The sequence below is a fragment of the Lithobates pipiens genome, unplaced genomic scaffold (genome assembly GCF_037356315.1).
Source record: "Lithobates pipiens isolate NorthernLeopardFrog02 unplaced genomic scaffold, aLitPip1_a1.2 Scaffold_13, whole genome shotgun sequence".
In the NCBI taxonomy this organism is placed as follows: Eukaryota; Metazoa; Chordata; class Amphibia; order Anura; family Ranidae; genus Lithobates; species Lithobates pipiens.
The window spans coordinates 211,887,500-211,906,646 of NW_027507718.1; the positions used below are offsets into that span (position 1 = coordinate 211,887,500).

At 40.5% G+C, this 19,147-nt stretch overlaps 1 protein-coding gene across 1 annotated transcript in view; it reads left to right on the forward strand.

The window, feature by feature from the left end:
- The window catches only part of PAQR3 (progestin and adipoQ receptor family member 3), a 63,057-nt gene that overhangs the window by 33,779 nt on the left and 10,131 nt on the right, over positions 1-19,147 (forward strand). The window contains exons 4-7 of the mRNA XM_077476179.1: positions 1,562-1,717; positions 12,820-13,017; positions 13,104-13,194; positions 17,945-18,088. Of these exons, the coding sequence (XP_077332305.1) occupies positions 1,562-1,717; positions 12,820-13,017; positions 13,104-13,194; positions 17,945-18,087 (588 nt within the window). The 3' untranslated portion in view covers position 18,088. The remainder of the gene's footprint in view (positions 1-1,561; positions 1,718-12,819; positions 13,018-13,103; positions 13,195-17,944; positions 18,089-19,147) is intronic.

The window sequence follows — 19,147 nt, forward strand, 5'->3', positions numbered from 1 at the left end:
GCTTAATACATTTTGGCCTAAATGTATGACTAAAACTTAGTTTATTCGATTGTTCTTATAAAAAAAAAGTATAAAATATCTTTTTTTTTTTTTTTAATTTTCAGTCTTTTTCCTTTTATATCATAAAAAATAAATATTGCAGAGGCAATCAAATACCATCAAAAGAAAGCTCTATTTGTGGGAAGAAAAGGACTCAAATTTCGTTTGGGTACAACATTGTATGATCGCGCAATTACCAGTTAAAGCAGTGCAGTGCAAAATTGTAAAAAGACCTATGGTCCTTAGGCTGACAATTGGTCCGGGGCTTAAGTGGATGTAAACTCAATGTCATCCTTTCTAAACTACTGCTATAGCGGTTCTCTATAAGGATATACATGCCTCCTGCATGTATCCTTACCTGTCAAATGTCTCCCCTGTGTCTGCTATGAGACCCAGAAAACTGCATATTCTGTGGGTGGGTCTGTTGTCTGGAGCTCGGTGGGTGGATAAGTGATGTCAGTAGACTCCCCGCCCACCTCTACACTCCCCTTGTCAATATGCATTTTCTCCTGTGTATCTCTTACCCTGAACTTCTGCTATGATGTCTAACATCCAGTGAAAAGACAGGAAAGTAACCACATGACTGATAAATAAAAACTAGCCTGACAGGTCACATCCTTCCATTGTTCCTCTAGAGCAACCATTCTCGAGTAGGTTTCTTCCAGAGGTTGGTAGCTAAGCGGAGGCTGGATGATCTCCCATGTGATGGTGCCTGCATAGTTCTGGGTCCAACACCACTAGGCAAAGCCAGCAGAATGACACTTAGGATCTTTCTAGCTGTCCATTGATCACCAATATAGGGTGTATTCTCCCCATAACCTAATTTTATCAGGGTTTCCAGTGACCTGTAAAATATTTCAAGGGACAAAGATTGATTAGAAAGGTTGAGAAAGGCTGCTCCAGGGTCTACTATTGCCATTTGAGTCACTATGCAGGAGCGTCTGTGTTTTTTCTCCTATATGCTACATTGAGCTATAGCAGGCTGAGCAGCCCGAAAAAGAGGTTTCTTTTGATAAAGGTACATATTTAACATTAAATCGTGACAATATATTAGATGACTATTGCAGGACTAAAGGCTGGTTCACATTACAATTTATACATTTCTACATAAGCATTTTTGATGCATTTTTGATTCAATTCAGTCTGATGCATTCCGGTGCGTTTTTCCTTTTTTTTTTTTATTTAATTTTTTTTCTTCATCTCAGTTGATGAAGTGCATGCCGGTGCATTTTTCTGTATTCCAGATGCATTTCATAGAGAAAAAAATGCAACATGTTTTAATTTTGTTGACTGCACTTGTGTGAATTAGGGCCATTGGAATCCATGTTAAACACTGTCCATGCATTTTTGATGTAGAGTAAAAACACACTAGACTGCATATGGTGCGAACTAGCCCTAAAAATATTATAGGTATCAAGGCTTTAAATGCGTGATGTGCTGATTTGTGGTTTGGCTTTTTTTTGCATTATCAATCATTTGCAACGCACACTGTAAATAAATGCATCTTTATTTATTTTTTTAGGTCTGCATGTTATGTTCAGTGGGATATCACCTCTTTTGTTGTCACCGTTCAGAGAAAACCAGCCGCCGATGGATGGCATTGGATTACGCAGGCATTTCAATCGGCATCTTGGGTTGCTATGTCTCTGGGGTGTTTTATGCTTTCTACTGTAACAATGTAGGTAATCATTCATTCTCAGTTTTCCTACTTGATCAGTGAAGAAAACCATTCTTTTTCTGGCTCAAATCAATTAAGCCATCACATTGGATTCCAGTGCCCCAGGCAAGGTTTTTATTTTGTATTCTCCAGACCTTGAGTCTTATTTATCTTGCTAATGAGCACTGTTGGGAGCTGAAGTCCACATAATTTTCATGAGTGAATTTCCATATTAAAAATAATGAGTGAAGGGACATTTGAACTCATGCCTTCTGTGTGTCCTGTTTGAACACGCTTTGCCAACTGCATCTGCACTACGAGAGCTTACGCAGCAGTACTTCAAAAAGAGTCTTTTATGGCAGGAAAGCAAATGTCAACCAAGCCATTTGGGGTTCATTAACTATAGTCTTTGATTGGGGAATTGAGTGGGTCAGTGGACTGTCACTGGATTTCTAAACCGATTATCTATGGAATTCCGCATGAGTTCAACATCAGCTTATATATTCCTGTAAATAGAAAAAATAAGTTATTAACTGTTTTTCTTGACAAAACCCTAAAATGCATTCAGTTTGTGTTTATATGTGTATAGCCCATCCTTTTCATTTGGAAAATCATATCTGTTGTCAAAAATTGCCTTAAAGGAGAATTCCAGTTAATATATATGCATTGTTTTCTGGCAACCCTTTAGTGTAGTGTCACACACACCTTTCCTCAGTTGAATTATCTGCATTATCTACTGGTGTAATCTGGTATTGCATGACCATAAGTTTGATTCTGATTAATGATCTGAAGGGGGAGTTCAGCAGAGAGTGATACAGAGGCCCTGCTTTTGTTAAAAAATATTATTTTTAGCCTATATATATATATATATATATATATATATATATATATATATATATATATATATATATATATATATATATATATATGTATATATATATATATATATATATCAGCCAGTAAGGTGGACCTGGTGTCTTTGTTTCTCTTCCATCCATACTATCCTTAGCTGTTTTAATTAAAACAGCGTGGGCATACAGCTCCCCTACAAGGTATCACCAGAGAGAGTCTTGAGGAAAACAGCTTCTGCTCTGTGCTCTTTTAAAAAACCTATAAAGCTCTGTGCATCCAAAGTCGAGCCCAAAGTAAAAAAATAAAAATAAAAATTATGAAATCATTTATAACCATTTGCTGACCAAGCCTTTTCTGGCACTTTTTGTGTGTTTGTTAGAAATTTATTTAGAACCCCCAAATATTTTATGTTTTTTTTTTTTTTTTTCTAGCAGATGGGCTTATAAAAAAAATAGTTTTTTGTTGCAATATTTTATGTCACATAGTCTTTGCACAGCCTTCTTTTGGAAAAATACACTTAAAGTAATGTTAATGCAAAAATAACACAATATAGAACACAATTTTTTGATAACGTTTTAAAGAAAAAAAGATGTTACACTGAGTAAATAGATACCTAACATTTCACACTTTAAAATTGCACACATTCATGGAATGGCGACAAACTACGATATTTCTACATAGGCAACGCTTTATTGCTCTAACTTTTGCGACGATACCTCGCTTGTGGTGCAAACGCCATTTTACATAAATGCGTGCACTACTTATGTTTGCATTCACTTCTGCGCCCGAGCACGAAGGGATAGGGGTGCTGTAATTTTTATTTATTTTTAACACTGTACTTTTTACATTTTTTTAATCACTTTTATTCCTATTACAAGGAATGTAAACATCCCTTGTAATAGAAATAAGGAATGACAGGTTCTCTTTATGGGGAGATCTGGGGTCAATATGACCCCAAATCTCTCCTCTACCTTTAAAAACAAAAGATGAAAAAAATTGGTCTTTTGCTTTTAAAAAAAAACAAAAACGTAAGTGATGTCAGGACATCGCTCCGGTCTTTCAAAACCATAGAGGCGATCGGAGAAGATCTGATCTCTGGTATCCTCTACGGCCAGCTAATAAAAACGGTAAGCCCTAGAAATGCTCAAGGGGGAGGAAGCGATTCAGCAAGATGCTCTGACTGCTTTTATAAGAAAGCCAGTTGCCGTCTGGAAAAAAAATGTTTTTTTGGGGTTGTTTATTATTATTATACAGGGTGTATATAGCACCAACAGTTTACACAGCGCTTTACAACTTGAAGGTAGACAGTACAAGTACAATACACTTTAATACAGTAGGAATCAGAGGGCCCTGCTTGTTAGAGCTTACAATATAAGAGGGAAGGTCAAGTGATACAAGAGATAATAACTGTGGGGATGTGCTGATGGAGAAAGTAAATGTACCATTGTTAGGTGGAGGCCAGCTAGACTTCTCTAAAGAGATGAGTTTTCGGGGATCGTCTGAAAGTGTACAAAGTAAGATAAAGTCAGACAGATAGGGGTAGAGCATTCCAGAGGATGGGAGAGGCTCTGAAGAAGTCCTGGAGGGGGAGCATGGGATGAGGTGACATATGGGAGGTCTTGGAAGGAACGAAGGGAACAATTTGGTTGGTATTTTGAGACCAGGTTAGTGATGTGACTGGGGGCAGGGTTGTGGATGGCTTTGTAAGTTATTGTTAGTATTTTGAATTTAATTTGTTGGTTGAGTGGCAGCCAATGAAGGGATTGACAGAGAGGGAGCCTGACAGCAGCATTCATGATGGACTGAAGGGGGGGGGGGTAGCTTATTTAGAGGTAAGCCAGTGAGGAGAGAGTTGCAGTAGTCAAGGTGAGAGATGACCAGGGAGTGAATTAGAAGCTTTGTGGTGACATTGGTTAGGAAGGGGCATATTTTGAAGATGTTGCGGAGGTTGAAGTGGCAAATTTTGGATAGTGATTAGGTGTGGTGCCAAAAGTTAGTTTGGAGTCCCTGGACTACACCTAGTACTTTGGTGTGGGGGGAAGGATTGATGGTTGAGGGGAAGTGGCACGTGGGAGAGGGAATATCACAAGCTCGGTTTTGGATAGGCTGATAGCTTCAGCCATAACTTCAGTAAACCACTTGCAAACCGCAACGTATATATACGTATTGCATTTGGCAAGTGGTTAAATTAAAAATGCCTTGTCTGCTTTCCCTTGCTGCCAGCTTCACTACCTGTCACTTTCAGGTATGCAAGTCTATGTGCCCCTTTCCCCTGTGACAGTGCTTAGGCCTAGGAGCCAGTCGATTTTAGCACCACTTGTGGTGGAGGAAAGAGCAGGGAGGGGAGGCAAGGTTAAAAATGGGGGGTCAGGGGCCCGTTTACAGAGACACTGCCACTTTGTTTTCCATTGGCAAGATAAGAGGGGTGCTTTAAGCAAAGTAGGCTTAAATCTGGTGGTGGTCAGGAACATTTGATAGTATTGACAATTTTAAGCATAGGTTCAACAACTGTTATGGTATGGGGACCCCATTACCAGAAAGTGAGTATTTTTATCATAGAAGTAGATCTGATTACTTCATACATTTTGTTAATAGATCTAACAGTTACCTTTACTTTACACAGAGCAATACCATTATTTGTGCACATATTAAATGTGAGCATCTGAATGTAAAATAAAAATAAAGTGTTGGGCAGCATGAAAAACACCAAATATAAATCATTGCATGCGTTACCTGTATCATGTCATCAAAGCACTATAGTTACAAAATAGTACCATCACAAACTCCTAGAAACCCAAAGTTCCAGTGCACCAGTATAGTAAGCTTGGGAGCTTCCTGCAGATGCTGGTTAGGTTGTGGCATGTAATGGGCTTTAATAGATTAACCAAAAAATAGATGTTTGCCAATAAAAAAAAGTAAATGTTCACATAGTTGAGTAAATAAGGTGAAGCTGTGTTCATTGTGAATACCCAATAACCATGTGCAAAGGAAGTACAAAAAATTATTTCACACAGAGACGGTTATAATCATAACTATTTGGGTTATGCGCCACCTATAGGTAAATGGACACTGGCAGATCATCCAAACAGGAAGTCCACCCTCCTATACAGGAAGTACCTCAGTTTTTTTTGCCAGGGTCTGTAAGGTGGTGGTCTCTGATGTGCTACATGTGCTGTGGGAGCATACTTGGAGGTCCTACATGGTTCTACTGAGAGTCATGGACTACAATTGTATCCATTTGAAAAGCTGTCAGCTAAATTGGATGGTACCAGAGCCTCGTTGAACAAGAGAAGAATCCGTGTGGTTTGCATGTAATGCAGTCTTATGGCACTGGACCCTGTGTAATGGAATGCTGTGCAGTGTTTCTTCTAACCAAGGTGCTTTCCTGCAGGGTTCTATACAGGTCCAGGGGAGTGGACCCCAGATTAAGGGGGACTGAGTCCCTGAAGGTCTTTTATGACAGAGCCTGCTGGTGAAGGTTGGACTCCTGTTATGACTCAAAGTCCTGCAGCAGGAATGGTAAGTCTGCATTTGCAGTATCTGACTGTCTGGCCTTTTTCCCAGTGGCCACTTGGGGCAGTGTACTGTTTGGTCTGGCCAGGTCATACTCTGTGTGCTTCTCAGGAGTATTGGGCTGCGGGTTCTCCTCCAACCACTAGAGAGCACGGGATTGCTTGGTATGGCCTATTCTTGTCACGATTGTCAGGAAGTAAAAGGTTGGCCATTTTTTGTTTGGAATACTATGTGGGCTGAAGGATAAGCAAGGCTTCTTGGGACGCAACAGCAACCTATGGCTAACTAATGAAGTGTGAGTACTTCCTATGGGAGAGCTGCGTGACCAGACAGGACATGATTATATACTGCTTAATTCGGGGGGCTTGTACAACTGTCTGTCGATACACCTGTACAGGTATCCGTGCACCTGTTGTGTCTCCAGAATATCGTGCATTTGATCTGCAGAAGCTTATTTTTAAGCTGCATTAGAAGGAATATGTGCTTGGCCGATCCTGCAAAACTAGTATGGGGGGCCAAGTGCAGTTGGGCAGGTGCATCATATGTCATTATATCACGCTTACCTGTATAATTGCATTGTACTGCCTACATGCATGTTTGCATATAAACTGATCACATTCATGTTTGCATTGAACTACGGACATGCGTGTTTGCATTGAACTGCGCTCATGCTTATTTGCATAAGAAATGCATACAAGCTTATTTGGATAAGAACTGCATAAGGGCTACATACATGCTTGTTTGCATAGGAACTGTGTACATGCTTGTCTGCATAAGAACTGCGTACATGCTTGTTTGCATAAGAAACACATAAAAGCTACATATTTACATGCGTAGCAAGCATACTTGTATACCTGAGTAATGGCATACCTGGGTACCTGAGTATCTGGGTACTTGCATGCCTATGTGGTTGCATAGTGGTAGACCAACATAGGTTTGGGCCTGCATTCTTGGGGGACTGCGTATTCGGTTGTTGGCAAATATAGTTGCTACATTATTTACCTGTTATATGGGTTAAATGGCTCCAGAATGGAGAGGTAGCAAGGGGAGGAAGGTGCACTGCCCTTTGGTCCAGTGATCTGGCGGTGTTCACATCTCCCAATGGACCAGTGGTATCGGGTGTATCTGAGCCACTGTGGTGTTTGGCATTACAGGGTTTCTTGACGCATTAGATGAATTAGATTAGATGTTATTAGGAAAGTTTGGTGGAGCTGCAATGGACTTCAGCCGCATCACCCTGAACACGCCTAATCTCAGCTAATCTTGGAGCCTAAGCAGGATCAAACCTGGTTACTACTTGGTTGGGAGACTTCCTGGGTATACCAGTTGTTGTAAGCTTTTCCCCTCAAGAGGGAGGGAGGCATCTGAGGCTGCAGCATTTTGAGAGTACCTCGGGTCAGAGAATCTTAAGACCGTCTCTAAAATGGTTTGCTCCATCTTTACCTGTAGGAACCTGGTAGGTTGAGTACCCCTCTTGGGACCTTCTAGGTCCGCCTCAGATCATCGGCCTTTTGCATTGTATTTGTTCTTAGCAGAATTTATGGGCTCATTATTGCAAACACCCAACCGGTAGCAGCCCCAAAATCAAACGGGGACATGAGGCCTATCTTAGATCCCAAGGCACTAGACAAATGTCTAAACTTCCCTCTGTTCTGATGGGGTCAGTCCGATCAGTGACTCTCGCTGCAAAAGGTAGATTTTGGGTGTCCATAGTCATCAATGACGCATAACTTCATGTGCCATTTTTTTCCAAGCTCATTAAAGGTTTCTGTATAGTAGAAAGTCGCTATTTTTTGGTTTGTGGCACTGCCCTTCAGCCCCACAGCCCCCCGAGGGTTCACAAAGCTCCTAGCCCCAGTACTGGACTTGCTGAAAATGCAAGGGACGTCAGTCTCAGTATACCGCAATAATCTTTGCTTAGGGAGCAGTCGGTTCTAGATTTAAAGCAAAATATAAGAAGCAAGGGGTATCCTTGGATGCATTTCTGCAATTATATCTTGGTTGAAGTAGGTTCCCTACATGCAGTTCTACTCTAGGTCTTTTGTGGAGGAACATTCTCTGTCTAGAACATGAAGGTCCAAGCATTGGATTGCTGTAGGGCTCTGTCCCCACCAGGGTGGCACCAGAAGTTGTGCAGCTGAGGAAGGTGAACCACATTCTGTCTGGGGCAGAACAGCATGTGCTCTCTCTGGTGGCAGTACATATTCCAGGTATATAGGACTGAAAGGGGGGGGGGGGGGGGTTCCCAGTTGTCAGCGACTAATACCGGGACAGTGCAGTGGTCCCTGCATCCCGAAAAGTACTTTACTATCTGCCAGCATTGGGGAACTCGGCAGTTGGATCTACTGGATTCCAGGTTTTATAGCAAATTGAAGAGAGTCCCACTACCAATAGGGATAGATGCACTGGTAGCACCTTAGGGACCAGTTCTCCCTAGTCTATGCCTTCCCCCTGATTTGGCTACTGCCGCTTCTTTCGCGAGGAATCTGGGAGGTGGTAACACTGATAAGGATGTCAACTGGCCTAGTCCAGGAGGATCTTGCAGGGGACACTCCTTGGACACTTTTGGTACAGCCAGACCTATGGTCTTGGGTCCTGTTATTTCTGTGCTGGTGAGTACCAGGAAGTCAACTTCAGGGAGCTTCTATTACAGGACTTGGAAATCGTATATGCCAGGTGTAAAGACAGCAAGTGGCACCTGCAGAAATATGCGATTTTTTTTGCCTTTCTCCAATCGGGAGGGGAAATTAGATTGGCCTTAAGTATCATTAAGGGTCAGATTTCATCTCTATCCAATTTTCTCCAGAGACTGTTGTTTCTCACTCCTTTCATACCTCATGCACCGGCTAATGCAGACACTCCTGCCTGTCAGGCCACCCTTGTCTCCTTGTTACTTGAGCTTGATCCTGACTATCCTTGCAGAGGCCTTCTTTTGAACCAGTTCGAGAAACTCTGTTAGTCCTTTGATTTGGAAGGTGGCATCTTTGGTTGCTATTACTTTGGCAAGTAGAGTGTCAGAGCTGGCAGCTCTTTCATCTAAGTAGCTGCTCTTAGTCTTGCATCATAAGGTGATGTTGCATCCTTATCCATCTTTCTTGCCTACACCGGTTTCTATACATAAAGAGAAAGCTAAAAATCCACTGTGTTATCACCTCCGCTGGAGATATAGAGAAGCTATCCTATAAGGAATCAGAAACCTCAAACTCTATCTCATGCACCATCGCGCCATACACTGTCAGATCATCCCCATACAATTATAACATGGAGTGGATGGTAGCGTGATACTCTTGATATATAAGAGGACTAAAGTTCCAAAAAGAAATCTTCAAAGAGGATCAGTCGGTCAATTATAAACAGCTTTATTAACCACTTTCAGACCGGACCAATTTGCTGGTCAAAGACCAGACCACTTTTTGCGATTTGGCACTGCGTCGCTTTAACTGACAATTGCGCGGTCATTAGACGTGGCTCCCAAACAAAATTGACGTCCTTTTTTTTTCACAAATAGAGCTTTCTTTTGGTGGTATTTGATCACCCCTGCGGTTTTTATTTTTTGCGCAATAAACAACGCAATTGAAAAAAACTCATTATTTTTTACTTTTTGTTATAATAAATATCCCCCAAAAATATATATAAAAAAAATTTTTTCCCTCAGTTTAGGCCGATACGTATTCTTCCACATATTTTTGGTAAAAAAAATCGCAATAAGCGATTATTGATTGGTTTGCGCAAAAGTTATAGCGTTTACAAAATAGGGGATAGTTTTATGGCATTTTTATTAATAATTTTTTATTATTTTTTTTTTTACTAGTAATGGCGGCGATCAGCGATTTTTATTGTGACTGCGACATTGTGGGGGACCCATCGGACATTTTTGACACATTTTGGGACCATTGTCATTTATACAGTAATCACTGCTATATAAATGCAGTGATTCCTGTGTAAATGACACTGGCAGTGAAGGGGTTAACCAGTGGGTGGCAGTGTAGGAGTTTAGTGTTCCTAGGGGTGTGTTACTAACTGTGGGGGGGTTGGGGTTTCATTTAGTGAACACTGATCTCTGCTCCAATCATGTGGAGCAGAGATCAGCGTCACTAGTTGCTAGGCAGAATGGAGAAATGCTGTTTACAACGGCATTACTTCATTTGGCCGATCCTGGGTATGCCCGCGGCGATCGAGTCTGCGGGTCCCGCGACTGGACTCACGGGGGTCCCGACCTGTGCGGGAGCACGCCGCCGGCGGCGCGCTCCCGATGGCAGGGCGGCAAATTTAAAGGGACGTACATGTATGCCCATTTGCCTGCCCGTGCCATTCTGTCGACGTACATCGGCGTGCGCTGGTCGGCAAGTGGTTAAAGTATATTTAGTAATAGAACAGGTTTTGCTTGAATCAGGACAGTGTCCTGCTTTTCTTTTTTTCCTAATCCACAGTTGACAGGAGAAAGATCTCTGCATACTCTGGCGGTAGTTCGGGGGGTTGGGATTTACTTGATTTGTTGGTGCAGGTCAAGAATCCTGGTTGAATTGCCAGATGAGCCCAGGAAGGGTACACGGCATCCAGGTCAACTATTTATCATTGGATCCACCAGTAAATCATTGACGCCTATGGTTTGAAAGGGCAAAGTCCCATCCTTTCTGGAAAGGACTCTCTCTACCAGGTGTGTGGGCGCATCTTGGGCTCTCAGTTATCAGGCGTCAGTGGCTCAGGTTTGCAATTGTCTTTGGTTCATACATTCACAAGATTTTACCAGGTGGATGTCGGAGCCACGGAGGAGGCCTTTGGCCACAGTAAGTTACGGGTGGCAGAATAGGTCCTTCTTAGGTGACCGTTTCTTTGATTGTGTCTCTCTCCCTTCAAGTGTATTGTTTTGGGATGTCCCAAATAGTTATGATTATAACCAGCTCTGTGTTCTGTGATGTACGATAAAGAAAATTAGATTTTTCCTACATACTACATTACAGGACACAGAGGTCTCTCCCCTCTTTTTGTGAATTTATTGCTTGATACAAAAAAAAGGTACTTCCTGTATAGTAGGGGTCATATAGTGGAGGACTTGTTGATCTACCAGTGTCCATTTACCTATAGGTAAATAACCCAAATAGTTATGATTATAACCTGCTCTGTGTCCTATGATGTACTCCAAGAAATGGATTTTACAGGTAAGTATGTATGACAAATCCAGTTTTCTGCTTGTACATGATTGAATGGTGGAAGTGAACATGACTTTATCTTATTCACTAAACTAAGTGAACATTCAATATTTAATGTGAAAATACCCTTCTACAAAATGAACAGTCCTTATTGTTTCAGTAAATCAACCCCACTGTATGTAATAATGTTCTAGCTTGCCTTAAAGTGGTATTAAACCCAAAACCAAAAATGCATTATATTCTAGCATACTAATCATTAGATGTGGTGGGTGCAATCGTTTTCTTTTTGTTTGGCTTTCCCCTCTGTTTTCACCTGGTGATCTTGCCAGTAACACACCTCCCATATTAAAGTGGTTGTAAACCCTTACATACCACTTTGACCTACAGGTAAGCCTAGATTAAGGCTTACCTGTAGGTCCAAGAAATATTTGCCCGAAGACAGGCACCGCTGCCGTAGACAGCGGCGCGCAGGCGCACTGAGCGCGGCATTTCCAACAATGGAGCTGCCGCGCGTGTCGGCTCCCGTGCGCATGCGCGGGAGTGACGTCATACTGCGGAGCCGCGAGACCCCACCGAAAAGATGGATGCGCCGGACCATAGGGGACAGCGGTGACATCGCTGGCTCCTGTGTCAGGTAAGTGACACATAATGGGCTACTATGCGATGCATAGTAGTCCATTATGCTTTGCTTTTGCATGGAATGAAAGAGGAAGTAAACCCATCAGGGTTTACTTCCTCTTTAATGTTACACATCTCTGAAGGAATGAGCACAGGAGGCACAACAGACAGCAGCATTGTCAGTGTGGAGGGAGGGGAGTGGTAAATATATTAGCAGAACCACAAACAAATTCAAGCCAAACTCCAGCTAACACTTTATAATGTTACAGCAAACTTTTTTATTTTTTTAAACTTTTGGGATAAAAGTTTTTACATAAAAGCTGATCATTTTAACCCCCCCTCCAGTGTTAAGTGGTTTATCTCATCCATGTAAACTGATGCATTCTGCTAGAGAGTTTGTGCTATGAAAAAAAGCCGTGCTGGCTGGATCACCAGATGAATATAAAGGAAAGCAAGCCTAAAAAATGAAACTAATACATACATCCATCTTATCTAGAAATTGATAAGCTTAAATTTAATAAATGTTTGCTTTTGGGTTTAAGACCAGTACAAATTAAGCTAGTATACTACTGGCTGGATTTATTTTATTTTATTGAATACTTTAGCAAATCCAGGATGCATCAGACTGGTCTAGCAGAGGTTATTCCCTTTTTTTTCTGTTGTAGCTACACAGAGTAGATATAAAAGTGAGTTGTATAGGTGAGAGAAAGGTATAGTAACCTTTCTACATGAGACTTGGATTAATCATATTAAGTTGTTAGTTGAAATTCTGCTCTCGCCACTGCTGACCTTTTTTAGGTATTGTAATAAATTCAGATCTGTTAGAATTTACTGAATATCCTCATTTTTTTTTATAGCTGCAGCTGAATTTTAAATAGATCATTATTTGCCTTAGTTTACATCATGGATTTGGTACAAGACCATGATTTTAACATGTTTTCTTGCCGACAACATATGTTTTTTATGTATCCATTTTTATTTCTCTTACAGTACTGGCGTCAGGTGTACTTAATTACAGTGCTTGCCATGATCCTGGCAGTGTTTTTTGCTCAAATTCACCCCAGTTATCTCACCCAGCAGTGGCATAGACTGCGCTCAGTTATATTTTGTTCTGTGTCTGGCTATGGAATCATCCCTACGGTTCATTGGATTTTGCTTAATGGGGGTATTGGCTCTTCCATTGTGCAGGTATGCGAACAATCGAATTTCGCCATGTATTTTACTTATTGAAGGGGTTGAATCATAATGGAATAACTATTTTTTTCTTACCTTAGGAATTTGCTCCTCGAGTCATTGTGATGTACATAATTGCTGTAGCTGCATTTCTGTTTTATATATCAAAAGTTCCAGAGAGGTATTTTCCAGGTAAAACATTTTTGGAGTTTTTTTGTCTGGTGAGATCACAACACACTTGGTTGATATACCAAAGGAGAATCTTTCCACAATAGCTTCTGTAAATATATTAACTTCAGTTATCTAATCCTGAAGTAAATCAGAATTTGCTTTTCACATGATTTAATTGGATTTTAACATAATTTAGTGTGTGAGGTTTTTCTCCTCCTTTAGTAATCAGCTTAACTGCATGTTCTGTTGAGAGAAAAAAACTATCCAGGTTAGCTATATTTATTCAAAAAATACACACAAAAGAAAAAACTAGCAGGTTCGTTGATCAACAGTTTGGTATAGCCCTCCAGCTGGCTATTGGTGATAATTAGACAAGTCAAAGGGTGCTGCTGCTCCATATGGATCCTCTGGGGCGTAGGAACACATCTAGACAAAACACAAAAGAAGAGAGCACAAAGCCACCCTAGTGTAACTCGGCTTTAATATGGTAAAGTTAAAAACACTACAATGGTCAAACTCGCATTGTGTGAATATAGATACGGCATAATAATTCCACTGTGGCCGCACTCCTATAGCCACGTCAAGATCCCGCCAGGGTAAGGGGGAGCTGTGGACGTTCAACCTACCTGCCCGGTTCCTGGCAGCACATCTGAGGCTATCCACCACCAAGCTTGATGTGCAGATCTTACTTGCACTTGCGTCTGGTTCAGCCAGCGCTGCTCTTCAAGGACACATGAACCCACATGAGCAAGATACAAAGGGGAAGAGAGTGAGGACGTCAGACAGTTGCCATGACAACACGTTTCGGAGGCATGGCCTCCTTCCTCGGTAAGGGGTGTCCTCAAAGAGCAGTGTCGGCTGGACTGGACGCAAGTGTATTAGGATCTGCACATCGAGCATGGTGGTGGATAGCCTCGGATGTTCTGCTGGGATCCGGGCAGCTAGGTTGAACGTCCACGGCCCCCCTTCCCCTAACAGGATCTTAAGATGGTTATAGGAGTGTGGCCACAGTGGAATCCTTATTCTGCATCTGTCTTCACACAATGTGAGTTTGACCATTGTGGTGTTTAACGTTATTATTACCATATTAAAGCTGAGTTACACTAGGGCAGCTTTGCACTCTCTTCATTTATGTTTTAACTCTATTTATTGCAAGCAGTTGAAAACCTTCAACTATAAAAATAATTAAATGTAAGCCTTTATCTTCATTGTAACAAAAAATGTTTGCATTGGCTGGGGTATTATTTAACCCCCACCCCATCCTTACTGCACTTCCCATCCAGGATACATATATATACTCTATATATGCCCTGGATGGGAAGAGGGTGTATCAGGATCATGACTGCATCCATAATCCTGTAAAAGTCTGAGCAGCTTCACAGCCACGCCATCATTTTTACAGGATTCGGAAGGGACACCCCACTTCCCCTGCAGCCAACCAGCGCCGATCCCGTTCCACCGGCTCAGCTACCCACAGAGGTAATGGGGGAACATCTTTTCCCCCCATCTCCCCTGTGACGAGTGAAGCCAAAATTGACGAGGATTTCATCACTTCTGGTTTCAGTGCTGTTTCCGTGACCAGTACATCCAGGGAAGCATCTGTTCAAACAAGATCTGTGTTTGATGAGATGCTTTTGAAGGGTAGAAGAGGGATCATGGGTTTGATTGCACCATACAGAGTACCTGTCACTGCCCAGCCCTATTACAAGTGGTGCTGTTCATCCTTTATGATAGCAATAAAGTAGAATGGATTATTATTTTTTTTTTATGTGTCAAAGAATAAAAAAGGTAAATGAAATCTTAAAGTAATTTAAAGCACCCCTCTCCCCCCGTGCTCACATGCAAATGCGCACATATATGTAAGCAGTGATTGTACTGTCTGCCATCATGTTGTAAAGCACTACGCAAACTGTTGGCGCTATATAAATCCTGTATAATAATAATAATTGCACCACTTGTGGGGTATCGCCGTGAACATCAGAATTAGAACAATGCCAATTCTAGTGCCAAAATTCATGTTTCACTCTAAACTGATAACCTGTAGCCTTTTAAAGCATCACCTATGGATAATTTTAAAATAAAAGGGTAAATGGTTTACTCATTCTATTCACTTCAAATGTCAAAGTAATAAAAATGTAAACATATCGGTGTAAAAAGTTGAAAATAACTGAATGTGTCCAATAAATGGGTGCATCGTGCTAAGAAAATTCTTCGAAAGTAAGGCTGTTGACAAGAAACGTAACAATATTCAGCAGTTTCAAAAGGCACTGGCAGTAGAGTTGTTCACAGTTCAAATAAATAGAAGAGGGGATTAATCCACATTTTCCAGAGAAATGGCCATTCGCCTCAAGTTTTTGACCATGAAGATCAAACCACGCTTGCACAGTAACACATGATAGCCATGGATGGATCTTCTCCAACATATGTGACACTGCTCCCCAACATAGTCCGTATCTCTGGATCAAGTATCTTCCTATGGGGCTTTTAATCTGCAACACTTATCTCCCAAGAGAGCGTCTTCCAAAACAAGGGAAGAGAGACAATCATAGCGCAATACTGCTGTTAAAACCATATTTATTAGAGCTAAAAATCCAACTGCTCAGGTAGAGCCAGTGACGTCTGTTCCAGTGATTAAGATTCCTGGAAGTACGGTGAGGGGGAGATGCCATTTGTTTCTATTTGTTTGTTTGTTGTTTTCTAATGCACTTTTTCCAGTTTGATCAATGTGAGCAGTTGGATTTTTAACTCTAATAAATATGGTTTTATCAGCAATATTGCACTATTATTGCCTCTTTTGCCTTGCTTTGGAAAACGCTCTCCTGGGAGATCAGTGTTACAGATTTAAAGCCCCATAGGAAGATATTTGATCCAGAGATCCGTACTATGCTGGGGAGCAGTGTCACATATATTGGAGAAGATCCATCCATGGCTAAATGTGTTCATTTTCAAGCACTGTTAGACCATCATGGTCAAAAACTTGAGGTGAGCGGCCATTTCTCCTGAAAGTGTGGATTAACCCCCTTTTCTATTTATTTGAACTGTAAACAACTCTACTGCCAGTATCTATACCCTCTAGAAGGATTATTCATCCGATTATCATATATATATATATTGTCTGTCCAGCCTTTTGAAACTGCTGAAGATTGTTATGTTTCTTGCCAAGAGCCTTACCTTGAAAGAATTTTCTTAGCACTGTGTACCCATTGTTGGATATTTATTGGACACATTTGCTTATTTTAAACTTTTTTCACTGATATTTTTACATTTTTATTGTCATTACTTACAATTTTGACATTTGAAGTGAATAGAATGAGCGCACCATTTACCATTTTACTTTAATTTTTATTTTAGTGGTTTGAGGTCACTTTTAATGGTTGCAGCTGTTTTCATATCAATTTTCTATTTTTAGTGTTGCATTGGGCATTTTTCACATATAGTAGTGCATAACTATTCACACACTGATCATTATGGATAATATTAAGTACCTTATTTCGCCATTTCACAGGCGTGCTTAATTTTAAATCTTGACATGTTTGGTATCTGTTTTCACAATGCAACATCATCTTTTATATGTTACCAAAAAGTGGGTATTATATTGTTTTAGTGTGCACGGAAATTTATATAATTGTATTTTTTACCGAAAATTTGCATTTGATAAAGTGCTGCACACATATTGTGCGACATAAAATAAAATATAGCAACAACCACTATTTTATTCTCCAGAGAATCTGCTTTTAGAAAACTTGTAATGGCCAGGGGTTCTACCCCAAAAAAACGGATTTTAATGCGTGTGTGTAAAATATCAAAATTGCCCCAAACAGAAAGTGGGTAAAATCCTGTACATGGCGGATAATGCCCTTCAACATCTTTAACTCAGTACATGTGGAAAACATAGGCAATTACTCTCTATGGACAGGCCTGAAACATGCACAATATCTTAAAGGACACGGAGTGCCAAAAAGGTGTAAAGCTGCACTTATCCTTTTAATCTACACGCTGGAATTTTACTTGATAGATCTGAAGTAGGTCATGGAATTGCACTTGCTAAAAGTAAATATTAGCTTGGAGGGTCTGCCTGCTATAATTACAAGATTAATCCTAGTGTTGTAATAGGAAACTTGCACTAAAGCTGAACAGCTTTCCATATTTATCTTGCACAAAACTTATGCTGCAGGATATTGCTAATGATGTTTGTGGTTTGATCTAAACTCTACCCAGACTGGGTAAAACATTGGGCCAAGCAGGGACTGTAGATTTTAAATTCATGCCGTCAAGAATGTATTTATGCTTAATTGTAAAGTTTGTGATGAGTCTTGACAATCCATAGACTTATAGGGGGAGATTTACTAAAACTGGAGAGTGCAGAATCTGGTGTAGCTTTGTATGGTAGCCAATCAGTGTCTAACATCAGCTTGTTCAATTAAGATTTGACAAAAAAAAAAAAAAATGCAAGCTGATTGGTTTCTTTGCAGAGCTGCACCAGATTTTGCACTCACCAGATTTAACAAATCAACCTCATGGTGTTTCTATAGCATTTTACTTCTGTCTGAGTTACTTTTGGGAGATTTCCATTATTTCCTAGAACAGTGAGTAAGAAAAGACAGTACCACACAGCAGAGACAGGGGTTCTAGTTGTTCTCCACTTTATCCAAAATCTAAGAAGTTTTGGCTATAGATTCGCTTTAACAACTTAATAGCTGATATGATATGTTCTATTGGATACAACTATATCATGCAAATATCACACCTGCATGGTACTTTTTTTTTTCAGGTCAGTTAAACTACATTGGATCCAGCCATCAGCTCTGGCACATACTAGCAGTGGTAATGCTGTACTGGTGGCACCAGTCTACAGTGTACATCATGCAGTACAGACATAGTCAGCCATGCCCTGTACATGTGGAACATCTGTGAGGTAGGACCATAAGACTTCTAATGAGTTACTTGCCATATACACTTTTAAATACTTTCAGGAGTAGGAATTTCACATACTGATACAGCTGTTTCTGATGGGCTTTATTTAGATCATATAAATCCTGGGATCAGTAAACGTTTTGAAGTTTAAATTGTGTGATATAAAGGGATTTGCACTGCGGAGCTTTAAAGTGTTACTAAACCCAGTAATATGTAAATAGTTCATCTGCCCCCCCATGGTGCCCACAGCTTATAAATCTTCTTTTTCCATTAAAATATTGCCACCATATACATTTTTGGCTGATCTGTATACCACAGTCAGTGCTAAACTGCACATTTTCTCCAGTGCTGAGTTCAGGTAAGAGGAGATTTCCATCGCTACAGCCTGTGTATATGTCCACATGTGTGAAGCCAATATCATGTGACTTGGCTATCTCTGAGAACAAGTAAGAACAAGTAAATGTTCTTTCCAGCATAAAAGACACAACTAAGCATGTGCAGGTTGGCTATTGCCCGTGTGTTCCCCAGCTAGACAGTGCAGGAGGGAAGGATGTGTGTATATAGGATAAAACAGCCATTTTCACAATGCAGAGGATTAACCCCTTAAGTTCCACAGTGAGTATAACAATCATGCTATGCTACATATACAGACTGATGTTACTGTTGTGGGTTTAGTAACACTTTAATTCCATTAAAATGCTACACTCCTGCCAGTGACCATAACAAATAATTGCAATAGTAAATGTATACAGTATATCTACCAACTGCCTTCTTTCTCTGGATTTGCAGTCACTGTGTTTACAATGCTGGAAATTTGACCAGCTAATTTTTAAAGTACAATAACTATTTTTTAGCAGCTACAATAAAGCGAAATCTGCTATTTAGAACTCTCCATTTAAAATGGTAATACCGTGGATATAAAAAGTCTACACACCCCTGTTATAATGTCAGATTTTTGTGATGTAAAAAAATGTGAAAAACCGAGAAAAATAATTTTTTCTACCTTTTATTGTGACCTTATAAACTGTACAACTCGATAAACAAACCGAAATCTTTTAGG